At 41.3% G+C, this 15,496-nt stretch overlaps 1 protein-coding gene across 1 annotated transcript; it reads left to right on the top strand.

Moving 5' to 3' along the window:
• Positions 1–480: 480 nt before the first annotated feature.
• Positions 481–11,999, top strand: LOC102207927 (opsin-5). Its single transcript, XM_074312078.1, is given in 4 exon segments — positions 481–655; positions 9,088–9,410; positions 9,807–10,112; positions 11,643–11,999. Coding segments are annotated over 4 exon segments (1,101 nt in total). The 5' UTR covers positions 481–540.
• The last annotated feature ends 3,497 nt before the right edge of the window (positions 12,000–15,496 follow it).

Here is a 15,496-nt window from a genome sequence, read left to right on the forward strand (position 1 = left end):
TTTTCACATTCTGCCTCTCACAGTTGAAGTGTACCTCTGGTGCAAATTACTGACCTCTGTCATCATTTTAGGTGGGGGAACTTGCACAATCGGTAGCTGACTAAATACTTTTTTGCCCCACTGTACATAAAGGGGATTTTCAAATACTTCACTGAAAACAACAAAGCAAAATTTGAGAACAGAATATTTTGTGTCTAATTGGTAAAAGGTTGAGGTTTTTTTTTACTTGTATATTTATTTATTTACTTTGTGGTCTCTGGCTAGCTCCCATACTCTCTCTACTCCCACCTAACTCAACCTGAAGCTAACATAAACCTGTTTTCCCGTTTTGACATCTAACGCTCAGTGACACCACGGCACTGGAGACGCTGGATGATCCTCTCTTTACGCATCATCGCCCTGACAACACACGCTGGCTGCAGGCACGAGGCTTCAGCCGGTACGCGTCTCAGCTTCATTCCTGAGGACAGATGCCTCTGACACCGGAGCGCAGCAGCAGCAGAGGCGCAGTCTGACTCTTCTCCGCTTCGTCGGGATCGCATGAGGATCACTTTTCTTTTATCTTGGTTACTGATCATTGTTTTCATGGATAAGTACACCTCTGCTTTATCACCGGCGCTGGACATCGGCACGGGCTGCTACCTGCTGGTCTTAAGTAAGTTGAAAATCGCACTTAAACTAGAAACAATGACAGTTTATGGTTTTTGAATGCTTCCCATCTCTGATCATCTTAATCCTGTCTGGGAATATACTCTTCAATAGCAGTGACTTATTCTCCCGGCTTTGGAGACATAAACTGAATTAAAAGAGCGTGATCTTTTTTTTATAATCCATTTTGCGCACATGAGTTCAAAGCAGCTTTCTGAGAAAATACTGGGAAAAAAATATAATCTCATGATACTGAAAATGCGTGCAGAACAGAATAAAGTCAGCGGACCGAAAACTGTGACAGACGTTTTGCAAAGTCACAGGAGACCTAACATTTTGCTTAAATCTGAAATCTCCCACACCCACCCTCCACACCGTCATTTACAAGGTTAGAGTAAGTTTGTGTGGTGTGTAGTGTATTTGCATGAAATCTGTTTGGTACAGTCAGGTAAGGAGAACAGTGGTCTTAGGTTTCAGAGAATATATAATATAACCTTCAGAATAATCCTAAGTGACAGAAGTAAGTCTTCAACCTTGTATGCCGCCCTTTATATAAGATATTAGATTCTGTGTTTACTAAAATAGTTTATTTAAAAGAAAAACTACAGCCTTCAGGATGGGGGTGGAGGAGGTTATTATTACTTATGTTTGGGATATTATACATCATTACAGTGACAGACATGGACGAGGCCGAGGTAAACACTACCATCATTCACTTATCATTACCTGCCTGTCACCAATGAACGGAGGTCAGAGAGGATGCTACTCCGCAAGGTGCTCCAAATGCGTGCAGTGGCTGTGATGACAGAGAAAGGTGGAAGAAGGTCCTGGGGTGCAGGAGGGTTAGAAGAATTATGGAAACACAGCTGTGAGGCATTTCCTGCTTTTTATTGAGAACTGATGCCAGGAGCCATATTTAAAATGAAAATTTGAAATGACACCAGACAGAAACTAGGAAGAAAAAAATCTTACCAAAGGGGCACTTATCAGGTGAGAGACCAAAGGGCCTGTGGTCTGTCTGTGCATGTGCAGACTTAATGTGAGAATTCAGTGCAGGGATAATTCTGGTGTCCAGCCTGCTGGTAAAGACTTTAAAAACATAGAAATCTCCACAAAGCTACTGTGATCTCCTGATCAATAAGACGGACAGAAGCACAGAGACTCAGTCATCCTCCTGCTATTTCGCACAGTTTATCTGCCTGGAAATGCATCATTAAGCAGTAAGTCTACTGCACAACCAAAGATAGACTGATAGATTGAAATAATAGAGGGTGGAGAATAGCAGCCGAGGACAAAGACCACCGGCCCTTTCATCCACTGATGGCAGGATTTATGAAGCAAAGCAGCAGAGGTTCATAATCCAAATGTTTGAGGTTTGATGTATTGAATTGGTTCTTCTAATGGACAAAAACAGCTGGTGTAGTTGTTCTGTCTGGGGACCACATTCACCTCATACCTGCAGGTCATCCCTGCTGATCTTTCTGTTATCCAGCATGAGAAATGTGTGCCTTATTTTATTTTTGTGCTGCATTTTGCATTTAGAAATTTAAATCAAACATGATTTCAGAATGTAGCTGGCCTTTCATGTGTTTTTAGGTGGTGACGTGGTGGGATTGGGAGGACAGCAATGCTTTGCAATGCTTTGAGATAAAAACATAGATGAGCTGTAGTTTGTAGTCTGACAGATTGTGCTACAGGGAAGCTGGATAAATAATGCAAGCTAAGAGAAGTTAGAGAAAGATAAACCGTACTGTGTTTTGATGCTGGATGATTAATACAAAGCCTGGTCTGATTTCATTTTCTGTTCGGTTCTCTGCTGCCCACAGGGGGGAAATACACTATATAGGGCTTAATCAATCACTTCCACTGAAATCAGTCCCGGCACCATCGCTCTGCTTCTGGTTATGAGGCAAGTTTCTTCCCAGAAAATTTCACACAAATACAGACAAATTATATCCAGTGATTGAAGTCATAGTCACATCACAGGAACAGAAAAACAGCACATGTGTGCAGGGAGATGTCCATGTGCACACTCATAAAAGCTGCTAAAAGGCTAAGAAAAGTTTAGTAACAGTTTGAATTCCCCCCTAATAATGATAGAAGACCAAGTTAGCTACAGCTGCATTAAAGTAATCCGATTGACTTCCTATTCTAAACCATTCTACTCCAACTGTTTGTAGTACAGTCCCTTTATCCTGATGTTCCCACACAGTGTCTACACCCTTGACTTTGTGCAGAATGGCCAAAGATTAAAAAAAGAAAATTAATTCCCTTTGGATTCAAATTAGCCCTTGCATTGTTTGAAGCATGCCTGCTTAGAAACAAAAGGATCCTATGTTTATCTGTGAGGGTTAAACACTAAAGACCTTTACCGGGGCGAGGTCTACAGGGGACCCAAACAAAAGGAGGACCATTTATTTGACTTGCACGAACAGTTAAGGATACTAAAAGAGTCAGAGATAACATCTGATGAGCAGCATGAGGAACAGGAGCATGAAACACCATGAACAAGACTACAGACACAGAGGGATTTAATCATCCCTCTGTGTCTGTAGTCTTGTTCAACAAGAGCAGAGGCAGATGCAGTTAAGGTGGGGCAAACAATCACAACGACGGGACCACAAAGGGATTTTCTCATTTCTGTAATTTGCACCTCCTTGTTCCCTCTGTCCTCCGTTTTCTTTCCTGTGACCTGGATGTCAGTCTTATTATTCCACATTGAAGGATGTTTTAGTTCCTCAGTCTGTTCAGTCTGGTAGACAAATGGTTGCCAAGGAAGCTATAGTCAAAGATCCACAGGTGTATCCTTTGCAGATGTGCTTTTACATTTTTTAAAAATCTTTTTACAATTTTTACAAACAAAAAGCGACAGTGCAGTGGGAGAAAGACTCTTAGAACTACCCATCCTTTCTATTAATGTTGTAGCTTAACTCAAATAAAATCATCAAACTTTGTACCCTTGAAAAAAAAGGAGCTGCGTCTTTACATTGTCCCATGTTGTGACCTTTAAGCAAAAGTCACCCTAAATATAAAACACGCTGTTACTTCTTCTCCTACGTGTCGATGCTGTACCAGTAGACCATTATTAAGCCATGTATGGATTAGGATGAAAACAGCCTCTTCATCTGTCTGTCTAAATCTAACAGTAAGGGCTGTCATACCACTATATAATTGACCCCTTTTCATTTACCCCTGTGTGTATCCATAGATCACAAATGCTGCTGCAGTTGGATCTCTACAGGTCTTTCTCACATCCAGTCTGTCCAAGGGGACACGTGTTGTCAAACCTACTGCTTCTTCTTTTGTCTGCTCCCTTTAGGGGTCACCACGCTGGATTATCTGCCTCCACCTCACCCCTTCCTCTCTGTCACATCACCATTCTGCATGTATTCCTTCACTACATCCATGAATCTCTGTGCAGTCTTCCTCTTTTCCTTCAGTTTGGCAGCTCCATGCTCAGCATCCGTTGTCCATTATATCCATGTGCTTCATGTGTCCAAACCTTCTCCATATTGAAAGAAGACAGTGCACCATGCAGCTTCAACAACTCTTTCTCATGTCTTTATTGTATGGCTCATTAATCCTTCTGTAGTTCCTACAGCTTTGCACGTCCTCCTTGTTCATAAAAACTGGAATCAGTGTTAAACAACCTGGTCCACTGTGCTTTCTCCTAGACATCTCCATAGCTCCACAGGTATGTCATCTGGACCAACCAGCTTTCCACTTTTCATCCTCTTCATAGCTGCCCTCACTTCCTCATTACTAATCCTCTGCAGTTACTGAATCAGGAAGCGCAGAGGATTAGTCAGGAGGAAGTGAGGGCTCTTCTCATTTTCTTCATTCATCAGCTCCTTAAAGTACTCCTTCCTCTATCTTTAACCCTGGAGAAACCATGGGGTCAAATTTGACCCCATGGTTTCCCTAGTAAACCAATGGGGTCGGATCTGACCCCATGGGTTCTCCAGGGTTAAGCACCCTAACCTCCTGCACGTCCTTTCCAGTTCAATCTCTTGCTAGCCAATTGATACAAATCTTTTTTTCCTTTCTTAGTGTCCACATACAACGCACTTAAAGTCCGTTCCTTTGCCACCCCTCTCTTTGCTGTGTGCATAGCCTCCCAGTACTCCTGTATATTTTTTGCATCTCCCTGACTATCCCACTTTTTCTTTGCTAACCTGTTCCTTTGAATACTTTCCTGCACAGCCTCGTTCCACCACCAAGTCTTCTTCCTTCTGCTCAGAGAATACACAAAACACCTTCTTGGCAGTTTCTCTCACCACTTCAGTTGTACTGTCCCAGCCATCTGTTATCTCTTACCTACCACCCAACTACTCTGTGTAACATTTTACCTTCTTTAACCTCCTCCATCTAATTCACTCACTTCCTCTCCTTCCAGAGCCGTCCTACAGACTACTGTCCAGCTGCCGAGCTACATTCTTCCCTCACACCAGCTTGCAGTCTCTTTTCTCTTTCACATTACACTTTCTCCAGGATTTAATCCAGCAGCCTCCACTCTTACACATCACCCTATGTTCCTCCCTCTTCTTGAAGCATGTGTTCACCACAGAAAAAAAATCCACTACCGTCTGTTGAGGAGAGAAATCCTTCTGCCTCTGTCTTCTTAAACCATCACCCCCCTCTCCCCCTGGCGACACTCTCTACCACTTCATCCAAGTTAGTGTAGAATTCCTCTTTCTCGTGTAACTAACATCTAACTTGTGGGGCATATGCACATTCATCGTCACCTATACAATTTTCAGCTTCAAACTCATGATCCTGTCTGACTTTTTATTCCCCTCCACAACATTATGCACGCACTCTTCTTCTAACCATCAACCAAATCCATAAAGCAAGTGGTAAAACAGAATTTTCCCTGGGATTGATCACTGATGTGGTGGGTGGAATTAATGTGACTGTGTGTCTGTATTTCACAACCCTTCCCTCATTTGTATTATAACTGGTTATAATGTGGGTTTTCTAAACATAACTCCTCCAGCCATTAATTCAATCATGAGATAGTGGGTGTGTAGCTAAGACAAACTCTATTTGCAGACATATGGGATGATGTTACATGTCGCCATTGATTCTTTTTTGTTTGCAGAGAGCAGTTAAAGCCACTTGAAAGTAATTTGCAGTGAGCTGGAAGTTGATCGGGTCACTGGGCTTTGAGCTTAAAAAGTCCCAAAGGAGATCTTACATAAAATCAAGAGTTCCTGTGTAGGGAGACTGTCAGAGAATCTCCCTTCACGACGAAGGAGTCTGTCTTAGTGCTGGATATACACAGAAGTGCATTTATGCTGTTAGTTTTGTCATCTGTTTGTTTCCCTGAGGTTGCTTCCAGCAAAAAAAATCAATGCAATATTTTGTTTAGCAAGACAGGGCATGAACGTTATATGAAAACAATGTATACCTGCTATCTAACAGCCAGTAGGTGGGCGAAATATTGTATGAAGTCAAGGAAAGTCGGGAAACGGCTCATCACTTGATTTAAAACCTCAATAAAAATCTTTCTAATCAGTTTATGGTTTAATTGCTTGTTTCAACTCTTATTAAATAAACATTATGTTCATGTTGTAACCTCCAGTATGATTTAGAGTCAAACAGAAAAAAAAGCAGGATCCTTTAGGGCTTATTGAACCTGTGACTGAGAAATTACTACCTTATAAGTGTCTTCAACTTATGAGCTTGATCCACCTCTCACTCATCGATCCATCCATCCATCTTCTTCCGCTTATCCAGGGCCCGGGTCACAGGGGCCTAAGCAGAGAATCCCAGGCCTCCCTCTACCCAGCCACCTCCTCCAGCTCATCCGGAGGAACATCAAGGCATTCCCAGGCCAGCTGTGAGATCAAATCTCTCCAGCGTGTCCTGGATCTGCCCAGGAGATCCAGGACACGCTGGTCGGCCAGGGGCTCCGATTCCCGGTTACCAAGACCTCTCACTCATGATGTCTGATTTTAAAAATATATGCGGCCATAATGCTGAACTCCTCTTAAGACAATGGACTTCTGCAACATTAAAGTAGTCCTTCAAGCGCTAAGACAGAAGCAGGTGCAGGAAAGGAGTTTCTTGGTGTTCTAGTTTACGGGGAAAGGTTAAGAAGATTACCCACAGTAGAAGAGAGTGAGAGGAAAGTACACAGTGCTCTAAGCTGAGGTTGCTCAGGAATAATCCTCACCTCTGGAAACTGTTTCATGTTCAAGCCAAGGAGCAGACGTGGCACTCTATAGGCTAGCTCTAATTACAGCCTGAAGCTCAGCAGGTCATCATTCAGCATCTGGACATTTTTCACATTTTTCATGTTCTCCACCTTTTGACATCAGTTAATGGATTCTTAGTCAGTCACATTTCTATTACTGCTCTAGAGGTGAATGCCACCTAACAGTCTGCAGGTGTTGTCATGACAGCTGATGTCAAGCATATGAAGTGAACTGGAAAACTATCTCTCTGAAATGCACGGGCATTGATCCAAATCTACCAACCGAACCTCACAGTTCAACACTGCGGAGGCTGTGAAGAAAGCTGATTATACGTGAGCACTTTAAAAGCACTTCAACACAATGTGTACACTTCTCTCCTCCCCTGCAGAACATTTTATTGTCACTTTTCTTTTTAGATATTATCCATCCTCATCAGTTCATTCTCTTAGCCATTGCTTTACCATGACTGTGAGACCAGCATCAAAAGCTGATCCAGCAACAAATATTTGTGCCTCCTTCTTAAAAATCCCATCTCTGAGAAAAGGTGTAATCACCATGGTTATTTCTCCACATCGGTGATTTTTTTAAACCTTTGTTGTCCTTTTGTTCTCTGCCAAAAACAGAAGCTAGGCTCTTCTTTCTACACTAATCACAGCGATAATCACCGTATACGTTCACCAATTTCACCGATCTGGCAGGAAATTCATCAAATCACCCACTCCAGTGAATACAAGCTTACAGTCTTACAAACTTTCTTCATGTGCAAGGCTGCTAGGCAAGGTCAAGTTCACATGTTGAGAGATACAATGGCGGCTTTGTGCTGAGGAAAACAAAAGAGAGGCAACAGAGTTAGCGTTAATCTGTGTCTGACGTAATCATGACTTCTTTCTGCTTGAAATGTGAAAGAAATAAGTGTTATTTTCAGCTTTGAGCGCCTGCAAATGCCCTAACATTACGGTTTTCTTTCTGTGGTTGTTTTCTGTATTATTGAGAGGTCAGAGGTAAAAGATTACCCTTATATGTGAATATTTAACAGTGTGATAAAAACAGTATTGTTCAGATAGCTCAAATAGACGTACAATGTTTTAAGTAATATCCTTATTGGCCTTTAGACTAAACGGCAGACGTGAATAGTTCTTCAGGCTATGGTCAGATGCTGGTTGGCCTATTTCAAAAACATCTTGTGTTTATCAGGAAAATAATCCCCTAAAGGTTTAATGGGGCAAATGTCATAGTGAGTTTAATGAAACACAGATTTGCCCGAGGTGTGGAAACTGATGTGCAAAATGCTTCACCTTATCTCCGTCTCCGTCTTATACGTCTGCTCCAGAAATGCAGGGAGACGAGAGGATAGAGTCAGAAACAACAACTAACACTACCTTATCTATTTTTTTTAAGATTTCATTAAGATTTCTGTAAATAGAGAATGGGGAAAAAATCAATGTGTGGTCAAAAGATACCCAAAAAAGAAAATTCCTTCCTTTAAAACAGTACATTGTAACGTTTTCCTACTGATGGATTAATTTATTTATTTATTTTAAACTGTGCTGCAGATGTGATTTTGCAGCAATTATTTTACAGAAGATAATAAATAAATATAGAGGAGTAAAAAGTGACGTATTTATCTCTGAATTGTGGTCTAAGCGTGTAAACTAGTAATAAAAAAGCACCTCACACAAACCTTGAAGCTGCACTTAGGTGCTCGCCTGACTTTTACCTTCCATTATAAAAAGAAAAGGTCAAATCATTTTGTAATGGGCTGTGAGGCTGTTTAAAAAGATTAGCATTGTGTGTCATTTGCAGGCAGCCAGTGGGTAAAGCTGTCCTTCTTCCTTAGTTAAACCTCTACCGTGGATTCAATAAACGATGTAACGACCGTGTGGTCGCACTCAAATCCAACATCCATCCAGAGTCTTGTGTTTTTACACAGATCAGGATCATTGTTAATGCACTGTGTGTTTAACCTGTGTGTCAGTGTATGTGCTTATATGCACTTCTTCAAACACAGGGGAACAGTAATGTGGACCTCACACGTACTGCAATCAAGGCCAGTGAATGCTGATTATTGTTGTTGTTAAATCATCTAACAGCTAAAGGACAAATTTGACGTAATTTAACGCACGATTAATATGCATCCAAAGGCATCAGCCACTTTAAACACCTTTGCAGACGGCATGTATGTTTGTGTAGTTAGACTTCTATTCATTATATCATCTTCTCCTCTTCCTCTGTATCCCAGCTGTGCTCTCCATTGTGGGAAACCTGCAAGTCCTTATCGTGGCATTCAAAAGGTCGTCCAGGATGAAACCGCCGGAGCTGCTGAGTGTGAATCTAGCCATGACAGACCTGGGAGCAGCTGTCACCATGTACCCTCTAGCTGTGGCGTCTGCCTGGAGCCATCGCTGGCTTGGGGGAGATGTTTCCTGTGTCTATTATGGCCTGGCAGGATTCTTCTTTGGCATGGCCAGCATCATGAACCTCACCATCTTGGCTGTTGTGCGCTTGATTGTGTCCCTCAACCTGCAGTCACCTAGTAAGTAATTCAGGGCTGACAAAAATACTGTTTCCAAAGATGCTCTTCCCACATCTGCCTCTTTTCATGTATGCATAGAACCGGCAGAGAGGTCACAGACAAGAGCCATGCTGTCAAATATAAAAGAGAATTAATGGAAATAAAAATCTTCTTACCTTTGTATTACATACCATCCGCTCACGTCCATATGTTTAAACCTGTTTTCAGTGTAACTGTGTAACAGAGTTTTTGCGTTTTAACATAAAGGCAACTGTTGTTGTGATTCGGTGTTTAATAAATAAAACTAAATTATTTATATGCATGTGATATGTGATTTAAGAAATATAGGATCTTATCTAAGCTCTGCCATTTAACTGCATATAAGAAGGAGAAAGCAACTGTTCTCTTTATTTCTCACTGCAGGGGAGAAAATCAGTTGGAAGAAGGTGAAGATGCTGTGCCTGTGGTCCTGGCTGTATGCTTTGATCTGGGCTCTGTTTCCCATAGTGGGCTGGGGTCGATACGGCCCAGAACCCTTTGGCCTGTCCTGCTCACTTGCCTGGGGCCAGATGAAATATGAGGGATTCTCTTTTGTTATCTCCCTGTTCTTCTTCAACCTGGTCATGCCTACTGTCATCATCCTCTGCTGCTACTTTGGCATCGCCATCAAACTCTATTTCACCTACAAAAAGTCGATGCACAACAGCCACAGAATCCCCAACATCGTCAAGCTCCATCGGAGGCTGTTACTAGTGAGTCGCTCTTTACTGAAGATTATAAAGATCTGAAACTGTAGTTTGCTTTAAAGGGTTAAAATTCTGAAAATTGTTGAATATGTGATCATCGAGAGAGACGGTTCATCCAGTCAGCACTATACCCTGTGGTTTGGTCAACCAATGGCTTGATGTTAGTTAAGTTCCCTCCTATTCCTTTCTCAGAATCAGTTCATTTTAATTTTTTTAGGACTGAAAAGCACATTTAACCTCGTTGTTGAAAACTTTAAGCCAATCCATTTTACACCCACAAGTGTCACAATCTGGAGTCAAATGTAAGCATACCTTCTGTCTATGGTTTAATTAAGAGGCACTAAAAAAGAACTGGTCCTTATCAGGTCTTAAAATTAGGTAAACCACATGACATATTACACCATGTCATTATTTATTGAACAAAACCTAAGCAACAGTGCAGAAGCAGTGTGTCAAAAAAATCAGGAAAACCCCATCGCCTCTGTCAGTGCGCCCCTGTAGCTGTGGCTACAATGTAGCTGCCATCACAAGTGTATGAATGTGTGTGTGAATGGGTGGATGACTGGATGTGTAAAGCGCTTTGGGTTCCTTAGGGACTAAAAGCACTGTACAAATACAAGCCATTTACCATCGATGCTGAAGCACCTTAAGCAGCAATTACATCAAATGGTTTTCTGTATGACCTTTTCAGTCTATCACAATGCTGAGGAGGAATTTTGTCTCACTCTTCTTTCAGTTCAGTGAGGTTTGCAGGTATTTGTTTATGCACAGCTCCTTTAAGGTTAAACCACAGAATTTATTTTGAGTTGAGGTCTGAGTTTTGACTGGACCATCGCTACACCTTGATTTGTGTGCCTTCGGCCATTCTTTTGGAGATTTGCTGCCGTGCTTGGGATCACTGTCCTGTTGCACGACTCATTTTCCATCAGACAAATGGCCTCAACCTTGACTCTAGAGCACTTTGGTGTACAGCTACTTCATGCTTAACTCAGTGACTGCAAGGTGTCCAAGTCCTGTGGCAAGAAAATGAATCCATATCATGAACCTGCCACCACCGTGCTTGACAGTTGGTATGAGGTGTTTGGTTTTCACCAATGTGGTGCTGTGCTGTATGACCAAACATCTACAGTTTAGTCTCCTCTCTCCAAACATTGTTCCAGAAGTCACATGGTTTGCTCAGACCCTATTTGCAAACATAAGCTGTGCTGCCATGGTTTGATTGTCCTTTGGTTGGTCAGTTTTTCACACACGGCTTCTGCATTTAGGCTTAGTTTTTATTAAGTAATGCCATGATGCATTATGTGATGTGTTGCTGTACCTGAAGTTGTTATTTACCTCATTTTAAGACTTTCTAAGAACCAGATCATTCTTATTATGTCCCAATATGTAAAACCTGAGAATTGATAGGGGTTTTTTTCTAACCATGACTATAACTAAATCAGTGACGCTCCCAATCATAATCCAATGAAATTCTTGCCTTTGTTTTCATCGACTTTGAGAGTTTTTTGCTGACTTTATCCTCCTGTTTTATTTCAGATTGCTGTTTTGATCAGTATAGGCTTTATATGCTGTTGGACACCCTACGGTTTGGTAAGCCTGTGGTCCATTTTCCGTGACAGCAGCACCATCCCACCTGAAGTCAGCCTGCTGCCATGCATGTTTGCAAAGAGCTCTACTGTTTACAACCCTGTGATCTACTACTTCTTCAGCCAAAGCTTCAAAAGGGAGGTCAATCAGCTGTCGTGGCTGTGTTTATGTTGTAAGCCGTGCAAAGTCTCCAACACGATCAGTGACAACAATATTTACATGGTTAGTGCTAGCATCAAGCCCAAAGAACAACCACGATCTACCTTGCAGGAGATCACAGAATCCAAGTCAGTGACTTTGGGTTGAAAGACTGGTTTGTTTTTTGGAGCACACTTGAGAACAAAGACTGAAAATAATGTGTTATCAAGACAGACAGAAGTTTTTTTGTTTGTTTCTTTCCAAACGGTGTGTGGTATTATACCACAGCAGGGTAATACTTGGCCCTTTTCTGACTGGCCATGACATGTGGGAGGATGTGTTTGCACAATGTATTAAATGCTGTGAATGTGGAGCCAACAAAAGCTGTAATATAGAGTCAAATTTGTGCTTACAGTTGGTGAAACCCTGCTATGAGAAACGTTTCAGAGACAGAGCTGCTGAGCACACCCGTGCCCTTGAAGATCTCACCACAGTAAACATCTTTTTGTTATTTACTACATATACACACAAACACAATGAGATGTGAAAGAGGCAGAGGAGTGAGAAGACAATCAACTGCGACATATACTCAAACCGTGCAAATGTGCACTCTGCAGCAATGTAGGCTTTGAACAATCAAAACTTAGGGCCACTCTTTTTATTGTTGTCACCACATTTTACTGCAGTGTTTCCCACAGGCTGTTACCAGTGGGAATGCATTATTATAGGGGAAGGTTGTTTTCCATCCAGTTTATAGATATAAAAGCCAAATGCCCAATGCTACAAACTTTCAATAGATGCTACAGTTTCGCAGTGTTTCCAAATACTCGGCACATTTCGGCCTGATGTTCCCTTTTAACTTTTAACCAAGAATAGCTGATCCCTATTTTACACTCCCTGGCTTTAAGTCCCAACCAGTAGTGTGAAGAAGACTGAATTAATGATTGTTGAGAAAGGTGGCTCCTTCATTTAAAAGTGAGATATAAACCAAAGGTTGCGCAGAAAAATACAACAAAAACCTTGATCATAGCAAAGAAAAGGTGATTTTTTACTTCAAAGTGGACCTATTCTGCTTTTCCTGATCATGTCACATAAACTGTTTTGGTAGTGGATGCTCCAATTAAACATGGCCAGAGTTTCAAATACTGGGTTCAACTGAAATCCTGGTGAACCAAAACACTGTCCTAAATGTCCAACTTGTTTCTCTTTTCTTGGATCTGTTTGATGTCAGAGAGAGAGAACATGGTGGCCCTAATTCTCCTCCGTATCTCAGACACACAGATCTCACTGCGAGAACAGTAGCACATTTGAGAACGGCAGCCAATCAGAAGAAAGCTGGCTTAAATGGAGGGTTGTTTTTGAACTGTGAAATGTGGAAAGCAAGAGCTAGCTCTGGAGTTAGGTATTAAAAATACGGGACTAGTAATGAGCAGGATAGGTCCACTTTAATGATTCAGGTTCAATATACACGTGTATTTGAATTGGTTTGTGATTATTTTGAGATACTTGATCTGGTTTTCCTGAAAAATAAAACACAATCATATTTTTGACTGACATTTTATTTCTGGAACAGCACAGGCAGTTACCGTATGTGTTAAGTAGGTATTGTGTTGTACTGTTATTTCAGCAACCTGACATATGCATGGTTTAATCAGTGATTCTGACAACACCCATGTTGTGAGCATGTACTGTATTGGTATCTCTTTCTATCTCGGTCCAGTGCGTCTCGCCCAGCGTCATCTGGGACAGGATCCCTCTCTTTGGAGTTTATCTTGTTTTCATGAAATTAAAATGACAGACAGAATTTTCTTTGTTTTGTTTATTTTTGTAGCTTTAATGCCAACAGTGTGTGGCCGTGTGTGCTGGTAAATATCTGTATTGGGATGTCCTTTTGTTTGATAGCATCTGAAAGAGTTCGTTCTTGATTAACAGAACACACGTGGCTTTGCTTTCATTCGTTTTCAGTCAAAGTCATGAACACTGGCTGCTTTTAGTCATAGTCTACATCCTTGTTTTTAAATGTGGAGCCAGAATGTGAAGTGCGTTACATTTTCAAAACACTTCTCTAATACAAGTGTGTTGTGACAGAGCCTCATTTGCAGCTCATTCGGCTTTGAAAGGTTGGTTTAGTGTTGAGACATCGACTTAAATGGTGGCACGAACTCAATCTTCAGCTGATGTTAACTCCCTTTGCCTTTGATATTGGAGTTGGTGTTTTAATTTTGTTGTGTGTGGCAAGCAGACTTTTTTTATTTCTTGCAACTTGTAACTACTGTTGACGATCGTGATTTGTGAATGTGGCGTTCTGAACACTGAACATATTTATGTATATAAGGGATTGTGCATATTTGAAAATAAACACTTAATGAATGCATTAAAGTCTTGGAAAATGACAATCACACATTCGATCTCCAACACGAATAATGAAAGAAGACTGACATTTAAGTCTGTTTTCTTAATCTCGTTTTAACCCTCTCGAGGCAGGCGTTGCCGATTTGCAACAGTTAAAAACTACCAACCTGACTACCCCACATACATATTTTATGAGTTTTTTTTTACTCCGAAGTACCACTGCAGGACTTGGTTGTGCATTAGCAACAAAAAGTTTAATTTGAGCCTGAGAGGGTTAAAATCGGGGCATAAAGGTCGCCAACGCCAGCTGACGTATAAATCCATTAAAGGCAGAAGGGTGTGAATTTGCAAGTATTTCATATACATGTATTGCTTTCCTCTTAGTGTGCATTTCAGATGTGCCTTGATTCAATTAAAGGTCATCTTGAGAGCAGAATACAAACTGTAACCATATGCTCCACCAAATCCCAAAGGTGGAGATCTGGTGACTGTGCTATTTGAATACAGTGAACTCATCGTCGTGTTAAGAAACCAGTTTCCAATGATCTGAACTCTAGTGAGTGACATTAAAATATGGGTGCACTGTGGTCATGAAGGAATGGACATTCAAAACAAAAATACTCAGGCTGAGGTGTCAATGTTCACTTGGTACAAGGAGCCGCCCAAAAATGTCTCCCACACCATTAAACCACCACCAGGAGTCTGCACCCAGGAAGGACGGAGTCCTGCTTTCATGTTTATCCTCCAAAGACTCTTCCACGACATGCATTTTTAATTTCTCTTTGATATTTGGGCATATTGGGGCCCGAAGAACGGAAAAAAACAAATAATTACCAGATTTTTTTTTACCTTATTTTTGTTTTAAAGAAAATGAGAGCCACAAATGAGGATATTCATTTAAAAATTTGACAGAACAGTAGCAGTATAAAGTCCTCGTAAGTGGATATCAGGCCCATGCAGAGCAAAATTGAGTATTTTGGTCTAAATAACCCAAAATGTGATGTCCACATATGTGGACGGCAGGTCCTAGGAGGTTAAGCCAGATTCTCACCCTCCCAGTCAAATGTCAGGGCTGAAATTGAGACTCATCAGTTATGGAAGCATTTTTATGATCTTCATCAATTTTGGTGAGCCCATGCAAACTCTACTCTGCACTGTGCATTTAGAGATGCTCTTCTGCCTTCCTTGGTTGTAACAAGAGTTCATATAAGTTACTTGGTTTTTTGTTACCTTCTTATCAGCTAAAGCAGGCCACTTTCCTCCGAGCTCTGACATCATCAAGGCCTTTTCACTCAGCTGCTGCTCACTGGATA

Source organism: Pundamilia nyererei, unplaced genomic scaffold (assembly GCF_000239375.1).
Source record: "Pundamilia nyererei isolate P.nyererei 1_Seehausen unplaced genomic scaffold, PunNye1.0 scaffold00013, whole genome shotgun sequence".
Taxonomy (NCBI): domain Eukaryota; kingdom Metazoa; phylum Chordata; class Actinopteri; order Cichliformes; family Cichlidae; genus Pundamilia; species Pundamilia nyererei.